General features: G+C 49.4%; 7 protein-coding genes across 7 annotated transcripts; 3 read left to right on the forward strand and 4 right to left on the reverse strand.

The window, feature by feature from the left end:
- Window positions 1-1,066: 1,066 nt before the first annotated feature.
- PV05_06971 (uncharacterized protein) lies at window positions 1,067-1,564 on the reverse strand (the record flags this gene model as incomplete). The annotated part of the gene is made up of 1 exon (XM_013459752.1): window positions 1,067-1,564. The coding sequence occupies one exon, from the start codon at window positions 1,562-1,564 to the stop codon at window positions 1,067-1,069; it is 498 nt and encodes a 165-aa protein (XP_013315206.1).
- A 388-nt stretch (window positions 1,565-1,952) lies between these two features.
- On the forward strand, window positions 1,953-5,200 carry PV05_06972 (uncharacterized protein; the record flags this gene model as incomplete). The annotated part of the gene is made up of 6 exons (XM_013459753.1): window positions 1,953-3,040; window positions 3,106-3,620; window positions 3,668-4,036; window positions 4,090-4,144; window positions 4,214-4,240; window positions 4,294-5,200. 6 exons carry the CDS (start codon window positions 1,953-1,955, stop codon window positions 5,198-5,200), a joined length of 2,961 nt encoding a protein of 986 aa, XP_013315207.1.
- Window positions 5,201-5,962: 762 nt separating this feature from the next.
- On the reverse strand, window positions 5,963-7,058 carry PV05_06973 (uncharacterized protein; the record flags this gene model as incomplete). Its single annotated transcript, XM_013459754.1, has 2 exons — window positions 5,963-6,004; window positions 6,198-7,058. The coding sequence occupies 2 exons, from the start codon at window positions 7,056-7,058 to the stop codon at window positions 5,963-5,965; spliced, it is 903 nt and encodes a 300-aa protein (XP_013315208.1).
- Window positions 7,059-10,732: 3,674 nt separating this feature from the next.
- PV05_06974 (uncharacterized protein) lies at window positions 10,733-13,893 on the forward strand. The gene has a single exon (XM_013459755.1). It carries the CDS (start codon window positions 10,758-10,760, stop codon window positions 13,737-13,739), a length of 2,982 nt encoding a protein of 993 aa, XP_013315209.1. The 5' UTR covers window positions 10,733-10,757; the 3' UTR covers window positions 13,740-13,893.
- A 2,126-nt stretch (window positions 13,894-16,019) lies between these two features.
- PV05_06975 (uncharacterized protein) lies at window positions 16,020-17,633 on the forward strand. The gene has a single exon (XM_013459756.1). The coding sequence runs from the start codon at window positions 16,099-16,101 to the stop codon at window positions 17,485-17,487; it is 1,389 nt and encodes a 462-aa protein (XP_013315210.1). The 5' UTR covers window positions 16,020-16,098; the 3' UTR covers window positions 17,488-17,633.
- A 184-nt stretch (window positions 17,634-17,817) lies between these two features.
- PV05_06976 (uncharacterized protein) lies at window positions 17,818-18,006 on the reverse strand (the record flags this gene model as incomplete). The annotated part of the gene is made up of 1 exon (XM_013459757.1): window positions 17,818-18,006. One exon carries the CDS (start codon window positions 18,004-18,006, stop codon window positions 17,818-17,820), a length of 189 nt encoding a protein of 62 aa, XP_013315211.1.
- A 2,428-nt stretch (window positions 18,007-20,434) lies between these two features.
- Window positions 20,435-21,469, reverse strand: PV05_06977 (uncharacterized protein; the record flags this gene model as incomplete). The annotated part of the gene is made up of 2 exons (XM_013459758.1): window positions 20,435-20,492; window positions 20,541-21,469. The coding sequence occupies 2 exons, from the start codon at window positions 21,467-21,469 to the stop codon at window positions 20,435-20,437; spliced, it is 987 nt and encodes a 328-aa protein (XP_013315212.1).
- Between the last annotated feature and the right edge of the window lie 1,309 nt (window positions 21,470-22,778).

The following is a 22,778-nucleotide window of genomic DNA, read 5'->3' on the forward strand; positions in this document are numbered from 1 at the left end:
TGTTCTACAGCAACACTGCGAAGTGAAGAAATATTGATCGAGTCGCCCGTCGAAGCGATTTGCAGGATCCGGTAAGAGCGCCCGCGATGAGCCTCTGCTCCGTTCGCCCTGGGTTGCCAGGATTGGTTGGCAGTCCGCAGACTGTGGAGTATCAAGATTGACTTTGGAGGCACTGGGCGCTTGAACATGTGATAATTCAACCAGGGTTCAAACGAAAGTTTTCCACACACGAGATCAAGGGACCTGGTCGATAAGCATCGAGGGGCAACGCCACGATGCTTAATTTCTCCACACCCTTCTTCAACTTCTGGCCGAACTTCGTTAATGACCTTATAAAGCACAAGCAGGCAGTCTTGGGCGGCTGGGGTCACGATTCCACGCACGCTCGACTCCCGCGTCCTCTGGTCCCCAGGAGAATCTCTTAATTAGCTCGTGCTAACTACATATCGCCCAGTAATCCACTCATCTCCACTCTTCGATTTCTGTTTCTAAATACGTCAAAAGGCCAACAGGAGCGGGAGTTCCAACCATAGCCTCTCATCTGCATTCTGGCTAGAATGCATACGTAAAAAATACCTCGGACGTTCAATCTGAACCATACTCGTCGGGACAACGATCAGACGGATAGGGCGTAGAATGTCTGGCAGTACACTCCCATGGTGGCTACCGGCCGAATGTAGGGAGGTGGAATGTGACTGATCATGTTCGATACTCAATTGACCTTTGGTGTCTACAGCTCCCTGACCTCGACTAAAGGAGCGCAACCGGAGAAAGATCTAGCCAGGCGTGGAACCTGTACCGTCCTCCCGTGCTCTTATTGGAGTATTTCTAGAAATGGCAGAGATGTGCAAAATATCTGAAATCTACCCGGCGTTACAAAACCTGCCATGAGTTCAACTCATATAACCGGCCGGCGGTTCCAGAGCAAATTCCATCAGTAAATTGAGCCTTCGCCTCAACTCATCCTCCCAGACAGATATCACGATGAGAAACGTTCTGCAACACCCAACCTCAACGATGACGTGGATAAGAAAGCGACGTGGGCTCATAACAAAAGTCTCGCTGTTTAGCGAGGTATAAAAGTTGGTTTGGTCGTGGGAGTGACCCGTGGCGGCGCTTTTGGCATATCGTTAAACGCGCTTGGGGTCTTTTGCGTCCAGGTCGACTTCCAGTAATCTCCATGGGGTAGCTCCTTTCGCCAGCCCTTCTCTTCTCCAGGCAGCTCGACCGTGAGTGGCGCATCAGTAGACTGATCAGGGCAATCATAGTTGTAAATGTAACAGTGCATCTCCACGACCATCACCTGTGAAGGCTTCTTTGATGCATCCCATGCTCTCTTCCTGGCGCTGCATGCTGGTCGCGAACAGACCCCAGGAATTGGCTCTTCTCCCGGAGCGATAGGATGATCTCTCTGGTAAGCCGTGGACCGGAGTTTGCGGCACAGAACACATCTGTGCCCCAATGCGGGTGGTTCAGAGTATCTCTTCGGATCTGGTGTTGATCTCGGATCTTCAAGCTCGACTGGTTGTCGAATTGTAGAACGACGCTGATTAGTAGAAGACATCCTGCTGATGGAGTATTTTTCCGTTCTGGCCCTCGACGTTCCTGCCACGACCATAATGACTATCATGTATTCAGACGCGTAGTTTCTGGAAGAGAGACCATGCAGCCTGGATCCCAAGAAGAAATAGATTGCGAGAAACGTCGATCGCTCCTGAGAATCTTGTCCGGAGCCCGAAACGTAACCCAGGTCCGTGGTAGATCAAAATTGGACGTCAAAGGGCCACGTCTGGGGCCTTTTTGAGTCGCTTCGTTTGCTCCTCACCAGCAATTCAAGGGATCTAGATTGAGGTCTTCTCACAGAATGATGCTCACTAGTGATCTCTTAAGAGCATTGTGCCCCGCGCCCCTGGTAATGGCGACAACTTCGCATTCACATTTCGGCCTTCGTGATGGCACGCTGCTGCCACAGTGATTGGCTTACCCTCCGTATCGAACGTAACGAAGTCATCGTGTTCATCTCGGATCGGCTTCAAGCGCTTATCAACGACATTCCCCGTTCTGACCTTCAGCAGCCCAGCTTGGTGGTTTTGATCGGCCATACCGCCAAATCATCAGCCCTTCGGTCGCTCGGTGTGGACAAGAACAGGGAGAAGTCGGCAGGGAGAGGGAAACGTGGCGGCGAGGTGCATCTCCAACTGGGAAATCCCGACGTGTTTCAGGACGTTCCAGTGCTTCTTGCAGACGGCGACCTTCCATACCGGGACGTCAGAAAAAGGTCCTCGGCCCAATGCCACGAGACGAGACAGGTGATGCTTCCTCGCATTCGGGGAGGCGTCCAAGATCTAGCTTTGGAAGATGCTGCTGATTATCTCTACTCCCGTCTCTTAGGCGCCTTTGCTGATGTCTTTTGCTTCTTTTCCACCGACGTCGACGGCTTTGGTCCCATCGTCCGCCGACTCGCATTGTGGCTCGAGAATGGCAAGCCGACAACACTGCCGAAGACGACGTATCCACGGATGGTCGTGGTGATGGAAGCCACAGACCCTGGCGACGAAAGCGACCAGGAGGCCGCGGAGGTCCTCCTGCACGAACTGAGAGACGAGACGACCAAAAATCCCCTGGAGATGTTGTCGGCTCTCGAGGTGGTAACCGTACCCCGCGGAGGGAACTGCTACCAGCGCCTGGAGGAATACCTGATCCGGGCACTGAACCAGGGTCGAAGGCACAAGGTCGAAGCAAGGATGCTTTTCTCTGGGAGGCACTTGGCTGCTTTCTTCGAATATGCGAGTGACCACTTTGGCAGAACCACAAGGGAGCCATTCGATTTTGTGAAAGCGTCGCGTGTGCCAAATCCTGTCGCGCCGGACTTAGACATGCACCTGTCTAACTTCCTGAAGCATATCAAATCGCCTGAAGAGCTGACGGACTTCGCGGCGCCAACGATTGCGTCGAGCTTCCTGCTAGATCACTACCCGCCCGGGATGCACGGTAAGTCAGAGCTCCTTTCTGCACGTGGCGAGACCAATCTGACGGCCCCGTGGCCTTCGACCCCGGAGATGTGTTCCAGACTCTATACAAAGACGCATGCTATCGTGTGGGCAGGAGCGGTGTGCTTGTGTATGACGGCTCGATAAACTTGCTTCTTCCGTCCGGCTTCGTCCAAGCCGTCTCGGAGCAGCTGCAAAAATGTTTTCGGGACTTTATCGCCGGCACACCGTCTATGACGGTCCATCGCAACAATCTGAAGAGGTTCAAGCTTCGCTGGAAGCGGATGCGAAGCGACGACACCTGTCTCATATGCTTGCGCCGCACCCTAGAGAACAACAACTTGCCCTGTGGCCACGCGGTCTGCGAAAATTGCGTACGAGTCTTCGGACAGGCCGATGAGAATGATCGGTGGGCGTTCGGCATTCAGCGCTGTTTCCTCTGTGACAAGGCACTTCGAGAGGTGACGGTAAAGGTAAAGCCTGATACCGCCGGGGTCAACGTATTGACCATCGACGGGGGCGGCATTAAGGGAGTCGTGCCATTGTTGTTTCTGCAAATCCTGCAGGACAGGATGGGCCTACCGATCCCAGTTCAGGATAATTTCGAGATTGGGTTTGGCACCAGTTCCGGTAGGTGGACGCGATCCGCTGAACGGGCCCTCGCTGACGTTGACCAGGCGGGCTTATCATCCTCGCATTATTCATCAGTGGGTGGACGGTGGAGGATTGTGCGAATCTTTTCGAATCTTTTGCGAAAAGGGCATTTAGACCGCGCTGGATCTCTCACGTACCCGTTGTGTCCCGCATTCCGGTCCTATCGCACATTCTCGAGTTTTTCGTGTCGTGTTTGGCCGATGGTCTGTACCCAGCTGACAATTTGGAAGCTGCGCTAAAAGAAGTTTTCGGCAGCGACATGGGTATCCTGGATAACTCCCATGCAACCGCTATAGGCACGAAAGTGGGGATACCGGTGACCACGGTTCTGGAAACGGACCCGTGTATCTTCACCAACTATAACGGGGCGGGGCCGAGGCCGCAGGACTGCGGTACGTTGAGATTCGAATTGGCAATATAAGGGCGATCTCTGATGGATGAGCAGGATACCGTATTATCCGGTCACAAGACGGGCGAAGAAGGATTCGCCTGTGGGAGATGTAAGTGTCCATTTGCTATTTCTTTTCTGTTATGGTTAGCATGGAAAGATGACTGAAATTGTACACCAGAGCGATGAGCGGAGCTGCAGCACCTTGGTATGTTCCCTCCCGCCTCTTTCAGGCTTTCGGCCAGCTCACAGGGCCACAAGGTACTTTCCAGCAAAGCGCATTCCTGGGGTAGGAACCTTTCAAGATGGAGCCCTCTGGAGGAACAATCCCGTCGACCTCCCCCTGTGGGAAATCCCTGTGGTGTGGCCACTGATTCGAAGGCCCAATGTAGTCGTCTCCCTCGGTACCGGGTCCTCAGGACCACGCGTACAAATGTCGCACTCCAGCAGACTACGTGCGTTCTGGAGAGAGGGATTCCTGCCACGATCGTACAGAGCCTTCATGGAATTGATCAACGGCAAAAAAATTGCCCAGGCGTTCAAGAATGGAAGACGGGCAGAGTTGAATGGGCGGTACTTCCGGTTTGACGTTGAACTGGACAGAGAGGTCGACTTGGACGATACAGGTCGGATGCGCGAGCTAGCAACGAAAGCTCGGGAACAGTTCTGTCGGTCGGAAGATGTCGATGTCGTCGCCCGTTGCCTCGTTGCGACACGTTTCTACTTCGAACTCGAGTCAAAGCCAAAGAAGATCAAGGGGAAGTATTCTGGATCGGGCCATATCTTCTGTTGTTTGCCTCGAAACAGTCCCGAGCTGGAGGTGCTGCTGGGACAGTTGTCTAAACGGGCCGCGAGGTTTACCGTGAACGGCCATCGGACTCCTGGATCGGTCGGCGATCGGTCATTCATCGACCACGATGGAAACTTTCGCAAAAGAGTTGAATTTGAAACCAAAGACACATTATCTGTTCTCCTCCAAGAAGGGCCAGCTGATCCGCAGCATATCAGTGGATCTCCATACGTAATCCACGATCTTATGGAGATGCAAGGCCTCAACAACGATTTCGGTACTCCTGATCATAGGAAGCGAAAAGACCGCGAGGACAAGGAGTACGAGGGAGGAAAGAGGGCAGACGAGCCGGCCACGAAGCGTCGTCGAGCTCGGTAAAACGTCATTAGGGCTCGTCGAGGTATCCCGCTCGAGCAGGGACAGATTGGAGAAGGTTGTGAACTGGTGCAGTCTTCACAGGAACCTGGTACGACGTCTCCATCCACAGTACAAAGACAGTTGCTGATGGCCGTGCTACGCAGCTGGAAAGAAATAGTGGAATTTGAGCCTGTTCTGGCCCGACGAGAAGGATGATAAAGGGATGATGATATTGAGGCCGTTGAAGGAGAGAATAGGTCGCTTTAAGCTTCACGCTAGCCCGCGGCAATAACTCCCGCCGAACGTTGTGAGGTACTGGCCGCTGTTGGAATGAGAGAGATGATCTGTAATGTGGGGGTTTGCATGCATGGTATCCTGTAAGTCAGATGGAGCGTCTGACCGACCTATGTAGGAAGGCTGCCAAGCCAAGTCTAAATAGGAAGGCGGTCTGCAGGTAAGGCGGCAATAGCCCAACACCGCCGAGCTTTGTTATTCAGCTTCAAATTCTTGAAGCCGCCCGACATTCCTACGGCAAAACAGTCGAGGTCCCCTCTGCCAAACCATCATCAGTTCTCTTTCGAAAGGATTCGAAAGGAGAATTAGTTCCGGTAATGTTCAACCAAATCTTCTCATCCGAGTCGATTAATCTATCAGAGTCTATTTATTTACATCAGCTGGAGGGAGCACTTAAAGGGACCACTACTCGTACAGCCACACTTGACCATGTTGAGCCCAGCATTCCTCGACAAATTTATGAGAGTGATGCTAATTCGACAGCGATCCTTATTTGATTCTCTTCCTTTGCCGCATAGGAGTAAAATCGTCCTAGGATGGTTCCACAGCTCCCACTGAGGCGGCAGGACTCGATGTACGTGCTTCACTGGCCCTTCCCGATTTGCGTTTCAACCCCAGTGAGATAATAACAGCCGTGGTCGAAATTCAGGGCGTCTCGTGCCCGAGATTTTTGCCATCACTCATACAATCGGCCCAAAGCAGATACAGCGCCACTACTACTCACCAAGTTGCCGTCCCCCGCGGCACACATGAACCAAGCATAGCCGGAGACGTTGTTGTTCCCGTCGAGCCACGGCAGGACTGTTCCCAAAAACTGCAATTGTTGGTCTATGTCTCCATTGCCGCGTAACTCCGTAATCCAAAGAGCTCTCACGCCGTTTTGCGCTGCCAATGCCGAAGCGTTCGATACGAACGCTTGGAAATCCGACGGTTCGATTGCCGAGCCATACCAGTGGATGTTGACGACGTCGACTAAACACCTCCCTGCACAGGCGTCGAAGAATGAGGACAACCAGTCAAGGCCGAGTGAGTCGCCGAGTCCATTCGTCACCGACGGAGCGGCCAACTCGGCTTGGTCGTGGAAGGGATTCATATACTGTATGAACCCATCGGCCGCCTCGGAGGCAGTGAGATTTGCTTGTGTCGCGATATCTGGCTCATTAAAAGAGAAGAGATGTTTTGATCCATAGCTGATGGCGGAGGAGGCCTGCGTAAACCACGAAGACGTCGCGTCTTCATTAAGACCCCAGAGCGTCGGGATAAATTCAAGGTTCGAGGCAAGAGAGCCGTTGGCGAATGGAGCCCAGTTATAACCCCAGCTCACAGAGGACTGGTTTGCGAAGAGGTAGGTGAGGGTGGCGTCGTTATAGGCGAGACCTCTTTTACCCCGTATTGGACTTCCTGTTGTCTCTGGTGAAGGACTTGCAACAGTGCTCCCTGGAGGGGTGTCAGCCACTTGAGGAATTGATACGCAGCTATCACTTGGGAAATTGGTATTTGCCGACGCTGTAAGGCAGCTGGTTTGATGACGCAGAACAATGAGCAGGAAGCCCATGAGATACCTGAGGCAGTTCAGGAGGAACATGTTGATATTGTCGATGAGTATTCAGCTGCGGCATCGAAATTCTGAGTGTGAGGTTCAAGGTGAAATTCGCCACGGAACGACAAAAGGGACCTGCAGAGAGTAAGTATGTTCCCTATACTGTAGTATTGTACCGTTTCCAAAGAGACTAAACTAGGGAGTAGGAAGGGAATTGACAGATCCCGAATGAAACGTCGAGAAAATCCATTCAAGGAATACCATGCCTGCAAATGTGAGCTCCCTTTTTGGCTCCTCAAAGTTTTCCTTGGGACGCAAAAGAGACTTGAAAGGGCACCTCTCTTACCTAGGAGAATGCCAGCATATCTCGATTATGATCCTTCTTAATGCCGACAGGACAGAGTCGCGAAATTTTCAAAAGTGTTCATGGCCATTTATCCCTGCGTGTTGTCTTGGGAGGCTTGAGCCCTACAGTCGATCAATCTCCTCCAGGAGATGCGCAACGATGTCGGAGTGGGAGCATCCTTTCTTCGGCTCGTCTTTTGTCGATGAGACATGTATGGCCCGATAATCCGTGTTGTAGATGAACCAGTTGATTTTAACGGCGAGTATAGGTGTGCTTGGATGGCTACTGCCCTGTGTCCTCTATGGAAAGACGCAAGCACGTCTTCTGGACCGAAGACTCTCAGATTTTAACTGGCTCAACCGCGAAGTGAGACGGTGTTCCTTTATCGGGAATATTTGACTAATATCTCCTTCTTCAGTGCTGCACTTGGGCTTTTCTTGCCTGGTGTGGTTTTTCACCGTGTCTCCAAAGCAGGAGTCGTCATAACATCAGGAAGAGGTTTGGACTGCCAGGCAACATTTGCTTCGATTTTTGCGCTTCACTCTACTGTCCATACTTCGCCTTAGTCCAGGAAGAAAGAGAAGTAGCAAAGAGAACACGCAAATACGATAAAGGCTATGAAGATCTTGAGCGAATGATCTACGCAAGAGATGACTATTTAAACAAGGGGTTGGAGCTGGAAAAATTAGGGTAGAGAAGGGCAGGAAGCTTGATTTGTCGGAATTCACTTTTGGTTTTTTGACACTTCTATGTTCGCTGATGTGGTGGTCCCATTTTTGTAATTTCTGCCCTTGGACCCTGGCGTAGAAATACCTTTACGCCACATACTATCGAGACAGGCTAAAGCTGGATTCTCTTGGAAGCTGAAAAGCTGCAGAGCACGGACGTAAGGATCGTGCAGGTTATCCTGTGTACTGCTACCAGAAGAGCGTCTAAGGCGTTGATGAGTTTTGGCAAAGGCCAGAACGGGAACCCCTTGGTGGAAACGACCATCCTCGATTTCTTCTCTAGCAGGACCGGTGGAGATACCTGAACTGTGGGATCAATCCTTCCAGGCCCGGATTGTTGCAACGGAGCCAGAAAAGGCTCTGAAAGTCCATTCCAAGACGAAATTTTCGTACGTACGGTCGTTCAACAAACATAAACGAGCGAGCTCGAGTCTGCTGAGCTCCAGAAGTCTACTATTGTCCCTTGTTCAGGCAGTCGAGTAATTGTGATTTGTTGACAGCAGAAAATTGATTCCAGGAAGTTATGAGAATTATCAATAAATTTCCCCTCTTTCGGTTGTTTCCATTGAGTTGGAGAGGTATGTAAGCGGAAATGAACTCGAACTTGGGTCATCTGCTCATGTATAGTACTTACTGCAGAATGTCGCCACCAGAGAAAGGGTGACCAGGGAAAACAAGCCCGACAATTGTTCAGCTCTCCAACACGACGGGCTCTGGGAAAAAGAACTCCTCTTGAGAAAAGAATATTCGACAAGACGTGGAACATGAAAACAAGCTGGCAGTGGATGGATACTGGCAATGGCAGGGTATTCTATAACAGGACGACTCGGATTGAAGAGAAAGAATTGTCGAAAATGAGGTTAGAAACCTTTGGCGACGCTGGACCGTGGAGGGATTTTACCAAAGAAGTTGAAGCGATCTTTCAAGAGATGAAAGAGCCCAGCCGCAGCTTTCAATCGAATCAACAAGGCCTGCAAGTAGCTCTTGACCATAGTCACACTACCGCCCATTCGATTACTAGCGCCTGGGGGACTCCTTTTGATCCTGACCGGGTCCGTATTTGGTCCCTAGGATATAAAAAGATCCATGTATAATGGTCTGCTTCGATCGGTCAAATTGTAGCTCGGTCAAGTATAAGAAGGTTCAAGCCTGCGACACCTTCCTCCAGCTTGATCACTTCTCTACTACCGTTGCTGTAACAATTTCCACCGAAACACCTTCCTTAGTCTTTACCACCCTATTCGCTCTTTCGTCGAAGGGCACTACGAACCTGCCCTCTATTTTCACTTGTCATTTTGTTTTTCTGACCGTCGAAAATGTACTCTCAAACAATTTTCTGGGTCATTGTTAGTGCGACACTAGCATTCGCCTTTCCGCTCTCACAGGAACAAAGCACCTCAGCAACAGGAGACGGCTTTTTCTCTGGCGAGCCTGCTCAAAGCTGTGCCATAAATCCACCCAATGTCGAAGGAGACAATGTTTGCGTTTCGAATGGCAATGATAACACATCGATCTGCTGCCCAGCTGGTAGCGCATGCGCCCCGAGTGCAGTAAGTCTTATCCCTCCATCAATGTTGGCTAGTTCAAGCGAACTTATGAGCATAATCGTTGACATTTTTCATGCAAAGGATGATCAATTTCAGTTCTTCTGCTTCTAATCGATCTACTTTCATTTTCAACACGAAATCCGTGTCTCACTGCACAGACTGATTTCGACCACCTTAATCTGAAGTCAGTCACTTTGAAAGTCGCAGCAACACTCCTTAAAAGCCGCTACATTCTTTATATATAATCCTATCTTTGTTGGGTATATTATACCTCAGTACTTGACTTGGGTACACCTTCGTTGCCGAGTTTCTATCACCTCAGTCGGGCGAATCAGCATGCTAGCAGCACGTTAAATTACGGAGGAGTCAATTATACAAGGTCTTGAAATCTAGGATTTCATCGCAGACGGGTCAAGACGAGTGGTGACTCGCAATGAGTACAACTTCGATATACCTAGTGCATGGGGCCCCAGGGATTAAAGTAGCATTGTAGTTGGACGTGCTTAAAAATTAGGGCACCCTCACTCATTGACCTTCTAGAAGGATCGTGGTTTTCATACCTGAACCCTTTACATGCTACTTCCTTCAGGCTTTTTAGAGTCGAACCTTGATCCTCACCAATAGACGGTCTATGACGGTCTATGTCCCGGTGATCCCTATACTCGGCTTCTTCAGTAACCTAAAGACGATCCCTATCCGTATCTCATAATAGGTTTGAAGATGATTGTATATATATGAAGCCTTAACTCCTAGTCTATAGATGCTCTGTAAGTGAGTCTCCATCGAGCAATGTTTTGCTAATGTACAAACATCGGCGGCTGCGGCCGCTGATACTATAAGTCCCAACAACTCTATAATTAGAAACCATTCTAGTAGTCCCGTCTCTATGTAAACTTCCAGACCGAAAAAAGCTGTACCACACGTATGTTTGTAATGATGCCCTTCGGGCTGACTGCAGCCAGGCAGATTGAGGTCTTGGCGTGCACGGGCCACAACCAGAATCGATTCTGGTTGTGGCCCGTGCACGCCAAGACCTCAATCTGCCTTGGTGAGCCCCTGGAATTTGAATGTGTCAATCCAGAGTCCAAGACGAACAAAGGCGTAGCACTATTGTCTTTCCACGATGGCAGACCTCGCGACGGTGATGCAAAGCATCAGAAAGATAGATGCCACCCTCGGTGTGATTAGGACCACCCTGCAGCGCCATGTCCCCGCTGCCAGTCGACTCTCAGGCAAATCGCGTAAGCGGGCACAGCCGCACTGGACGGAGGCACTTTCTCTTCAATTGTCCAACCTATCCAATGAACTCGATGACGTTAAGAAAGAAATGCAGAGAGGCTCGGCCATCAGCGACACCCACTGCCACAACGTCAATTCTGCCGAACTAGACGCAGCACAGGACGGTCGAACACGGATATCCAAACAGCCACAAGACAAAGACGAGCAGCTGGCTCAGAGGGCTCCAACTCTTCCGCCGAGTTCCCCAACTAACGCATCGTCTGTTCCAGCTCCGGATATGGAAGTTAGGCAGCAGGCAGCAGACGGCGTTCCATGGAACAATACGCAGACCACTGCTCCGGAAATAGCATCTTCGCTGGGATTCGGCCAATCCGGGCCTGCCGGACCTGGGCGTGAGGTAGCCAAAGACATGACTCCAAGTCAACTTGTGTCGTGTAGAGCCTCGCCTTTAGGAGGCCAGTTGGACTTTAGTCTGTCGGTCGAGGACATGGGGGAGAAGCTCGTCCCAAATATTATGCGGCTTATCAATGACGACAGATTCACTGGCATTCTTTCAGTCCAAGGTATAGGGGAGATTGACTGGACAAATTTGATGAGATCGATTCGACCCCCTGAGAAGACTCATGAGATTCTGGGGGTCAAATACTCTAAACCACATCCCATCAAAGGAGTTGCAGAGTTAAGATTGTCTACGCCGAGGAACTTTGCATTTCCGGACTTCTCCCAAACAATCAAGGAGCCTTCGCGAGAGGCTTGTTTGGACTATCTTCGTCAAGTCATCAATAATCCCCCAGAGTCCACGATTCCTTACTATATCGGACTCCCACTCACGCCTACGTTTGACCACCTTCTTCACCCAGGCGAGCCACTTCTAAACATTTCTCTCATTGACGGCCTGAATAAAGTATACTGGTATGCCGGCGAAGAAGGGTCAGGATCTCCATTCCATTGTGAGGATTGGAAACTCTACTCTTACAACCTTGTCTTGTACGGCTGGAAGCTCTGGATTATGATCCGACTCAGTCATACTAAAAAATTTGAAGCCTTCATCAGAAAGTGCTGTCCGAGTAACAGTTGCGATCAATTTGTTCGCCACAACTCTTTATTGGTTAGTCCGGAGACACTTCAAAAGCACGGCATCGAATTTGATATCCACGTCGCTGGACCCGGCCAAATGGTCGTGACAAGACCGGAGCAATACCACGCGGTCGTGAACATCACTAGAAATATGGCTATAGCCATTAATTTCGCCCCTCCAGATAGAGCAGTCCGGCCTGATGATCTATGTGTATGTTCAAAGTGCGGGTTATATGCACTACAGTGTGAAGGTATCAGAAAGGTCCCCTCTGAACCGACATTGCCGGCAAGCACAAATCTTGCTGGGAAGCGCCAAGGTAGTGGAGATGCTTCGCATTTGCGAGAGAAACGACAGAGGCGTGAAGACCCTATCCAGCCTCGAAAGAAGCGACGAATCGGTGGGAACGCTGCAAAGTCCCAAACATCAATGGGATCACTCAAGACGACACAAAGCTCCCAAGCCTTGAGAAAGACAGTGGAGCAAATAAAAGAGATTGACAAGCTCTGCCACTTGCCATCACTAAGGGAGAAGCCGCCCGTCCACGTTTTGAAACTAATAGCAGCAATCGGGAGCCGAGTTGCCATCCAACAGTTCATCACCCTTGTCGCTGACAGAAGGGACCTAAGCAATACTACACGAATGGATACTAGCGGAGATCCATCTTCGCGCGCCATGCAATATGCGCACCGAATCAAGATTTCTGAGCGGAAATCGATGCTCGAAAGATTCCTAATCCGAGTCAACCAAGTCTCTTTTGTGCAGGAGCTCGATAGGTCAAAAAATGGCAGGATAAGGGTGGATGAGAAGCTGCTGCGGGTGATCGAAAAAAGAACTGGGTGGTCAACACCAACTCTAGAGCATCATCGCAAGATGGGCAATAAGTGGAAGCGTATTTGTGGTGACTTCGATGGTCTCTTATGCTTCATCTTTCTCGATCCGAAAAACCCGTTCAGTGTACTACCAGAACAGTACCAGAACATGAACGATGAAGACCTCGAGATATTTCATCGGCTATTGAAGGACGATTATTTTGATTCAATACGCTCTGCCGGAAAAGCTTTTCAGAAGTCTCTCAACAGTGCGGTGGCGGACATCGAGTTTTGCTGGGAATCAAGGAAGGCTCCTCTGGGCCGTCTTTCCGAGGCTGAATTACTCTTATACCTCAATCCATTTCCCACGGTTTCGGAAAATATTTATGACGAAGGCAAATTTTCAAAACGGCCCAGGCCTCCCGCGTGGCCCGAAGACTGGCAATGGCCCGAAGATCCAACATGGTTACATCCTGACTCGCGACAGTGCGACCTATGTCTACAGACGAAGTGCGACTGTATAAAGACTAAGATCGCTTCAAAGCTCATGCCCCGAATTAAGGATTATGGGCCTAAGGGGCGAGGACTTCAAGCGGTGGCGCATGCACCCGGATATCACGCATATAAGAAGGGTGATATTCTTGGAGAGCTTACGGGAGTTCTCGAACCTTTGGGCAGGTATAGGAGCGATACATGGACCCTGGAAATGGTGAGGGAGGACCTAGATGACCAAAATCACCACCAGCATGACCTAAGGGTCTGTCAAATCCGTTGCGCCGACAAAAGCAGTTACTTCAGGCTAGCGAATCATGCTTGCAGGCCATCTGTAAGATTGGTGGGAAAGCCTATCTCTGGGAGGTATAGATGGGTATTCATCGCCGCGAGACACATTTTACATGGCGACGAGATCACCGGTAACTTTGGGAAAAGGTCGCTGAGGGGCACAAATTGTCTTTGTATTGATTGTGCAGCTGAATAGCTAGACGACATGTCTACTCAGAAATATCTAAGGGTATGCAGATCCTGTCGGGCCCCAGCGTACGAAGCAGATACAACTCATTTCCAATTACCAAAGGGAGGTTCGTAAGTTGACGTACCAGGGGAGTGTGATAGGTTTCGTGAAAACAATCCGGCAGAAAGAGTCAAGATAAAGAGGCCGATGGACGGCACTAAGCACTGAGAATCCTAGCTTACGCAGAAACAAAAGATGGTCGATTTGGCTCTCCTTAAGGTCAAGAAGAAGGTAGCTATCGCAAAGCAGATGGAAAAGGAGTCCGTGGCCTAGAAAGGCGACGCTTTGGCCAAGGCCTTTCGAAGCCTCGTTTCACACAAAGTTGCACGACTCGAGCTAGCCAAGGAAATTGTGGACGCTGTCTACGCAGGCCTTGGAGACATCGACTAGTCTAAAAAAGGTATGTAGTCAGTCGCCATAATTCTCAGTATTGATGGAATCTACTTGCTGCATTATAATCAAAGTAACTTAGTCTAGCCTTTGAATATTATCTTAGTAACACTAAGAGATTTTTACGGTTGCCGGCGCATTGCCAGATCAGCACGAAGCGAGCCTTACCGAAGTAAGGCGCAATGAGCGCCTTCACCGGTTTGAGAGCATATACTAGTCGTTGCCGAACTTCCCTCTCAGCCGCACAAGTAAACCTTACCTTCGATTATGCTCTGTGATTATTTAATTAAGTGCTGCTCCGCTACTTATCTGCCTGCCTTCTCAACATCTAGGCCCTCCTCCAAGAATCGCTAGTTTCGAACTAAATATGGTCGCCATGAAGACGCTCACGTACCTATTCGTGAAGGTAAAAGAGATACTATCCAAATTCCACTCGAGCATTCAGACTCGAAAGCGTTGGCCCGACGCTCCTGTTCGTGTTAGGCTGGACTCCAGTCAAGAATGTAAAACGAGACGGCCGACGATCATCCACCATACATCCATGAAGGCGGTATCTCCTTGTTATGCGCGAGCAAACGGCGTCATCAAAACTTCCTCACCTCGACGCGAAGAAGAACATCACATAGAGTAATTCCTTACTCCGTACGAAACTGTCTCGACATTACGGAATTTCTGGTTGTATTCAGAAGAGGTCTTCAGAAAGGCTGTGGGAAGATGATTGCAGACAATGACGCCGAATTACTTTACCACCCGATCCAGGATATGGTTTCTCGGAGCGGTCAGCGAACTGTTCAAGCTCATGAAAAGCGGGAAAGGGCTACATCGGCAGTTTCTTGCCTACCTCGCACAACAACTGTGGGATTGATGGGCATAATTGAGGACAAAAAGACCACTGCCTATCATCATCCAAGCCGTGACTTCAGCTCTACTGCTGAATTGGGAGGGAAAGAGAAATGGACGGCATACAAGGTTACCAAAAGTGTCTATGATATCTAGATGCCTGTCCACTTTGGACGACTCTGCCCGGTAATCAATGCAACACCACCAAAATATACATTTCAAAGGATCGGATCCATAGCTCCCTTCCTTATCTAGACTTTCACAAGGATTGGAAAGCTAAAGTCTGTCAGGGTTACTTGCTACAGATGATGACGAACGGAGGCCTCTCGAACCCTAGAAAGAGATCCCATACATATCCGTAACCCAAACATCATACAGTAATAGCCCAACATAAAGTCCAAAAGAGATGAGAAAAGCTAGAGATTGTAGAAGGGGGCTTATTCGAATTGTTCATGTTATTTCATTCACAAGGACTATCTCACTGCCCGCTACGCATCGTCCGTGGATGACAAGGGGAAAATGGAGACGTAAATTTGAGACCAGCATTAGGAAGTGTCAAGGCTATTGAACAATTTCTTTCCCAGGATATAAGCTGTGACGTGCTAGCGTGAGTAGTTGAGCGAGGTTCGCTACATCTTGGTCCTAATCTCCTTCACGCAGCAAAGTAACGGACAAAATTAGGTATATCTTCATGCACACGGACGCCTTGTCGGAGCTGCGAACTGCACCGTCGTAAAGACCCTTTACACCACTCTGTGCCCAGACTAGTGCATGAGCACAACTTGGGACCTTATGGTTTGCTTTCCTCTACGGGACCTTCTGAAGCAGGAAGTACAAAGGGTAATGTTAGCCGAGAACGGGATGCAGTAAGGAGACCCATAGAGACGAGAGTGTGAGCTCTGTACCCGTCAGCCAGTCTCACCGACTATTCGATCACGTGAGGCTCCTTCCAGAGCCTATAAAGGATAAAAGTTTTCTTGAAATAAATGTGATCCCCACACTTCCCTCCAACATCGTGTCTTGTCTACGCTGGCTGTTTGTTTGCCCTCCTAAAATCCATTTACGTCAAGTGTTCAGAACTTTCCACTCTATCAGTATGGTCGAAGCGAAGACATCTCCCTTCAAAACCTACTTCGACGAGGTAGCAGAGACGGATGGTGACGAGGAGTGTAAGGCATGGTTGGCAAGGATTTTGGACTCGAAACAGGACTTGACCGACTTTGTCAGTCGTTGCCGGGGAGGAGAAGAAACCGGCACCTACGTCGGATTTCTCAAAGGCTCATTCAATTTCAGCTTCCACGTCAGCTTCAGCGATGGTCAAGACGTGATCATTCGGTTCCCAAAACCTGGCCACACAGCTTTTCGAGAGGAGAAAGTAACGAACGAGGTCCGCGCCATGGACTACTTACGGCAGAACACCACCATTCCTGTTCCTCGTATACACAGCTGGGGGTTGACGAAAGAAAGCCCACAACAATTGGGACCGTTTATCGTAATGGATTTCATTGATGGAACACTTTTATCAACTATCTTAAAGCAGGCCGATGGACAAGATTTGGTTCTCGACCCGAACATCGACAACGCTCTGTTGGACAAGGTCTATCGTCAGATTGCTGGATACATCCTCCAACTTTCTCAACTTACATTCACTCAGATTGGTGCCATTTCGAAGGATCGCAATTCCAATACCTGGCGTGTAGCGGCAAGACCTCTTACGTACAACATGAACGAACTGGCTACCGTAGCAGGTTACCCTGACGACCAGTTTCCGACCGAGCCATTCGACCGCACAAGCGACTACCTTACGTCAGTTGCCAAAGAGCATTTGACCCATCTGTGGACCCAGCGCAACATCGCCGACAACCCGGAAATCGCTCGAGGTCGATTCATAGCCCGTCATCGACTGCTCCATCTCATTCCAAAATATTGCATCGACGATACAGGTCCCTTTATCCCATTCTGTGACGATATGCGACCTTCCAACATGCTTGTTGATCCGGAAACATTTCGAATCACTGCAATTGTCGATTTTGAGTTTACAAATGCGATGCCAGCGCAGTTTACATACGATCCTCCCTGGTGGCTACTATTGTCCGGGCCTGAGATGTGGTTTGATCGTTGCTCTGCGCAAGAATTCTTGGCTCTTTATGAGCCTAGAATGAAGCAGTTTCTACAAGCACTGGACCAAGTTCAAGAAGAGTTCGGAGCAGCAGTCGCGCAGCCAAAGGGCCCAAGCCTTGCTACGCGAATGCGTGACTCTTGGGAGACGGGGCGTTTCTGGTTTGACTATGCAATCAGAAAGAGTTTCGACTTGGACGTTGTCTACTGGACAGCCTTGAGACGGCATGATGATGATGACAAAGTCGTATCTCTAGAGGATGAAATGCGTTCAGAGTTGGAGTCATTCCTAGAAACGAAGATGGAGCAGCTCAGGGCATATAAGGAGGAGTGTCACGTACGTTTTCATCAAGGTGAAGATCGATGACTACTACTTTTGAACTCGCTGAAGGGACGAATGGATGGAATTGAGGAATACATTGGGCAACTCTTGGACTGTGGACAGTCAATTACTCTTTGGTATTATCGACATACTTCCTCCATCAAAACTCGCAAACCAAAGTGTGTTGATAGTAAGGAATGTTTGTCATTTCCATCTGGTTCCCGAAAGTAGACGTCGTTCTATTTCTCCCATCACGAAACCTCGATCACTCGCACGTACTATGCTTTGGCCTCTCGTAGCTCCGCTAGTTCCTGGTTAGACTCTTGTGCCTCTTAGACGAATAAGGAACAGAAACTCACTTGGTAAAAGTTCGGGTCAAGCACCAGCAGCACCTCCTCCGCGTCTGCGCTGTTGAGAGCTTTCCCCTGCCTTTCTCATGGCTTCCTCCATCTCCCGCTTCTTTTTAGCCTCTTCACGCCTTTTTTGAGAGTCTTCGGCAGCTTTCCGCATGCTTTCTTCCTCATCTGAATTTGGAACTTTGATGAAGCTACCACTATCGGTCATGGTGTTGCCTCGGACTGGAAGGGTTTGGAGAGACGGCAGTGATGAAAAGAATGGTCCTATCAACAATGTCGTCGCTATTGATATATATCGATTGACTTCATTAAGACCACGGCAGCATCTAGCGATGCGTTCGCTAGATTTATAAACTCGCAACAGAATATTGCAATCCCACTACACCAAGGAGAATCTAGCCATTGACCAGCAATTAACCCAGATTATGCCAGCACATAGGTTGACGTGTACAAGCAGGAGGGGACTTTAGTGATTCCAGACTAAAACCCGGCAGAACTGCCCGATCCCTGCTCACATACCCCCCTGCTGTACTAAAAGGCGGCGAGTCTGCGCGACCCCAGCTGTACGCCAAATCGTGCTAGTGCCCAACGCCGAATCTGCATGATCCCTACTAGAGACTATGTTACACGGTGCTAAAATACGGGGCATCTATAGCCTTGTCACAAATAATGCTAAACATGGTCAATTTGGCTGGGTATTTGCCAAAGAAAAGTACCTTCACCTTCGTGTTTTTGAGTCATATGATTGGTCTGGACCTCACTCGACCTCTTCCATTGCTACTTGATGACATCCAAGCACTAGGGACGATCGTGTCTATCGCCTTCGCTACTTCCTCACCCAGATAGCCAGCTTCTCGATCGCGTTGGAAGTAGCAGTTCGTTGTCCCCCAAACGAGTATTCAATCATCAAGAGAACCAAATACTCACGGATTCTAAGGCCAAATATTCATTGAAACGTGGACGAGCTATCTTACTTGCTTGCTCATCAAGACCCGAATCCAACTGATAAGGATACGTACGACATAAGATGCTTCCTCGCCCCTTATTTGTGTGAGATCCCCTTGCTTATCCAAAACTTCCTTTGGAAGCGACCTTGATTTCTCTTCTGGCGCTTTTGCCACTTGATGTGAACAATTTTAAAGCCGCTAGTATCCGTCTCCATTTTCCTAGTACCACGTTTGTTGCGGAGTCGACGAAGCCATGGTGGCTTGCACGCTTCCCAGCATCGAGATCTCGTGAGGGTCGAAGGGTAATGGGCGCCGCGTACTACCTTGAAGCAGTATGATCTTCTCTTGTCCAACAGTCAATCTATATTTCTTTGAATCGGTGGTTGAAAGGAAGTCGATGGAGGTGGGAAATATTGACTCCCACGGCGGCCATGCGTAGACCACGCCCTGATGTAGAACCCCAGCCAGCATCACTGTCATTTGATCGCAAAGCGTACCCAGAAGGAGGATGCAGAGATCGTACTGGCGCTGATCTCCGGCAATCCGTCTGCTCAAAGCTGTATGTATCACGCCATGTCTTGACTCTCTCCAGCTTTGAGATAGAATCTCTTTTGTAAGTGAACGATGCTCCCTGAGAGAAGGGGACTGCCTTAAAGCGGAGGTAAAGAGTATGCAGGCCGGGAATGCTTTCATTTCTTCTTCGCACCGAAATCCCAGGGCTGACATGATGTTTACAACAGAGGGCTGAATTTGGATCATGATTGTCTCTTGCATTGGAAGCTTGAACCATGACGCTGGTGGGAAACTTGTTTCAAGGGCATTCTGTCCAGGAGGGCCAAAATCCTCGATTGTGTCGACCGGCTGAGGAGAATATCCATCGGTGAAATCCAGCCATTGTAAGGGCGTTTCGTGTTCCATCGGACTGTGAGTTTGCTGATTGGATTGATAAACTATTAGTCACAATGTCAGACTGTCTTTGTGTTCCTTGAGCAACTTGTCGCAGGTTGGTGCAGTGACGATAAAATATGAAAACTCGATTAACGATCTTCTGAGATTGTTTCGTCCTTATATGTGCAAATGAGATTCTCTATGCTGCGGCTGTCTCATTTGAGAGCCGGCGTTATGAGGATCATATCCGCTTACAGGACCCTGACCTAGTCCCTGACTAGGATTAATACTGCACCGGCAGTGGCTTGGATGAACTCCCGACGGAAAATTTCTCGCGAAGCTGCGTTCGGGGAGGACTGTTCGCAGCCGCTATGTGCAAGAAAAAGCAACAACAGCGGCACCCTGGAGATATTCGCATGACCCTCCTTTGTAGTCCATGGGCCGTTAGATATATTAGGATAACTAGTCTATCTGAGATGTATCTGGAATGGAAATGGATCCAAAAAGTAGAGGCCCTTGATAGAGAGGTGAGCAGTCTCAAACATGCTGATAGCTCGACATGACAAGTTGAGAGGAGCCCATTCTTCTGCTTTGCCAAGATATGGTCACTAAATAGGCATTTGCCCAGGACATCCTAATGACGAATAATCAAACTAGCGTACTTTCCGCAGACTTTCTGCGGGTTGCGGACTCTGTCGGTTGTCCACTTAAGCTTCTTCTCACAGCATTTGCTGACGCATATCCGCCACATAGGCGACTCGTTTCTCGCGAGCTCCCGACATCTTTCGACTCCAAGTTTCATTAGGTGGAGATACCTTGACTGAAGGTCGCTTCTGGCTTTTTGCCATAGACGACGTACCTGGTTGAATGTCAGTGAAAGAGAGTCGAACAACTTCTTCGTACCTACACTGGCCAATATGCATGGATTTTTGCGTTCTTAATGTCAGATCTCGTGTCTGCCAAAAGAACTTGGACGTGCTCCACAGACCACCTCAGGTGTCTGGTGAAGGGTCGCATGGATAAGCCTTCAATGCCATTCAATATGTTGACGGCGTTCCAAAATCCAAGCTTCTTATAATGTCGACCCTTCGCCCAGCAGTTTTGAGGCACTTTATACTCCCTAACGTTCACATTGATGAAACCCGCTTCTCGCAGTAAATCCCCGTATTTAGCAGCAAGAAAAGGATCACGCCCTCCTCTTGTCAATGCGTCACACCATGCATCAACCCATTGACGATATGCACTATGGAGAGGGATAGTGCTGTCGTCAGATCTTGGTGGGCAAGCATCCTGGAATTCAAGCCAGCCACCAGGTTTGAGACTTTCGTACGCGTGCTGAATAAGTTGTCTCGGGTTCGAGATTGAGCCGATGAGTAATCGGCCGTGAATAAGGTCAAATTGACGCTTAAAGTCCCAGGGATCTTCGAAGTCAGAGATCTGAAAGTGACAGTTAGGAGGGACCAATTCCGGCTGAATTGGACTCAGATCGATCCCTGTAACCCTGGCCGATTCATGTTCATCTGCGACATCGATAGCCCATACGCCTGTTCCAGTACCTATATCAAGAATCTCGCTAGGGTTCTTGACTGGAGAGAGATATAATTTACCCTGTCCGACGTGAAGGCTGAGCTGGTGCTGGAAGTCCAATCTGTTCTGCTCCGGTTTGTCGTTTGGGAAAAGATATGTACCGTCCTTATAGGCATGGTACTGCCGACCGTTTTCTTCTGGATACTTGAAAATACTGGACGCGATAGTCTCGTCGTCCGAGTACTCGTCTTCACCGAGCGTCGAGTCGCTTTCGTCCACTGTAAGTGGAAATTCATGTTGCTCTGCCATTGACAGAACGTCGTAACGCCTGAGTGTTCAGTGGGTTGGGGAAGCGTTTCACACCACACGAATCAGTCTGTTGAACCTTCAGTAGTTGCCTCGGTCACTATGAAGGTCAGTGGCATTTTGGCTGGAGATTCGATGAATAGCGTACCGTAACGGAGATAGACGAGTCCCAATGATCAGATAGAACACACGGCTGTAGTAGACAACCAGAAAAATAATCATAAGCCGCATTAACAGTCCCATCACGTTATGCGGTAGATAAGAGAACTGAAAATGAGGACAACAAGGTCGTAGAAAGAAGGGGGAGATTGCGGAAGGTAGTTATAACAATGCTGAAGAGATTTGTCCGTCAATGCTCGAGGACGCTTAAGTAAGGAGAAAGGTTGTGAGTCCAATCCTGAGTGAGAAGAAGACCAGGAATGTCGGGGTCTAGGTCTTCCCTTTCCTTCTCCCTTTTCCTTTCCTTTCCACCCGTCATGCGGTTCAAGTCGCACATTTGACGGCAACGTCAGGAGATCTTGCAGATCTGATCAATCAATCCCATGGCCCATTATCCACGTGTATTTGTGCCAGACATGTTTCTTGTCCTCTTCATCTGTAGTGTGGTAATCGTAGCGTGCCCATACAAACAAGCATCTTTCCTCGTGTTAGCAGGTTACAAATGTTGGTTCGCGGCCTTACGTACAATGCCATGACACAAACGCTGCCAGCACAGATAAAGTAAAGTGAGCCGGCAGAGGCAACCGCGCTGAATGACGACATCCCTCTTAGCTGCTCGTTCGGTGAAGGTCGGTCCAGAATTCGCAGAAACTCCCCTAATGAGGCTCCCGATGAATGCTCCGAATAAATGGATGGATGGATGAGAACGGCAGCGATATAGGTAGAATCTAGCTGGAGTTTTTGAAGTCTTAGACTTACAATTCAATGGCTGGCTTTGAGGTCTTCCGCATTAACCGTATCTCCCAGCAAGGCGCTTCCATGAATGCAGGCTTGAAATGTCGGCGTGGAACGGCGTACCTAGTCTCGCGCAATGTATGCACTGGCATATCCTAGGAGCGAGGTAACGAGAGCCTTACCGAGCATCACGCACACTTCCTGCAACATAACGCCACCCCATCCACATTCAGCTTGAACAACTCGTCCCATGAGCCACCCGCAGCACCTGTGCCCCAAGTGTTCCGACCTTCACATGCTAATCAGCGAAAGGCTGGAGACGAAGCTCTCCCCTTGACAATTAAGGATCGGGGATGCAGGAGAGTGGGTCCTCAGAGCTCAAACACACCCCCGGGCGAGTAGAGCCAATGACCACCAC

Source organism: Exophiala xenobiotica (assembly GCF_000835505.1).
Source record: "Exophiala xenobiotica strain CBS 118157 unplaced genomic scaffold supercont1.4, whole genome shotgun sequence".
In the NCBI taxonomy this organism is placed as follows: domain Eukaryota; kingdom Fungi; phylum Ascomycota; class Eurotiomycetes; order Chaetothyriales; family Herpotrichiellaceae; genus Exophiala; species Exophiala xenobiotica.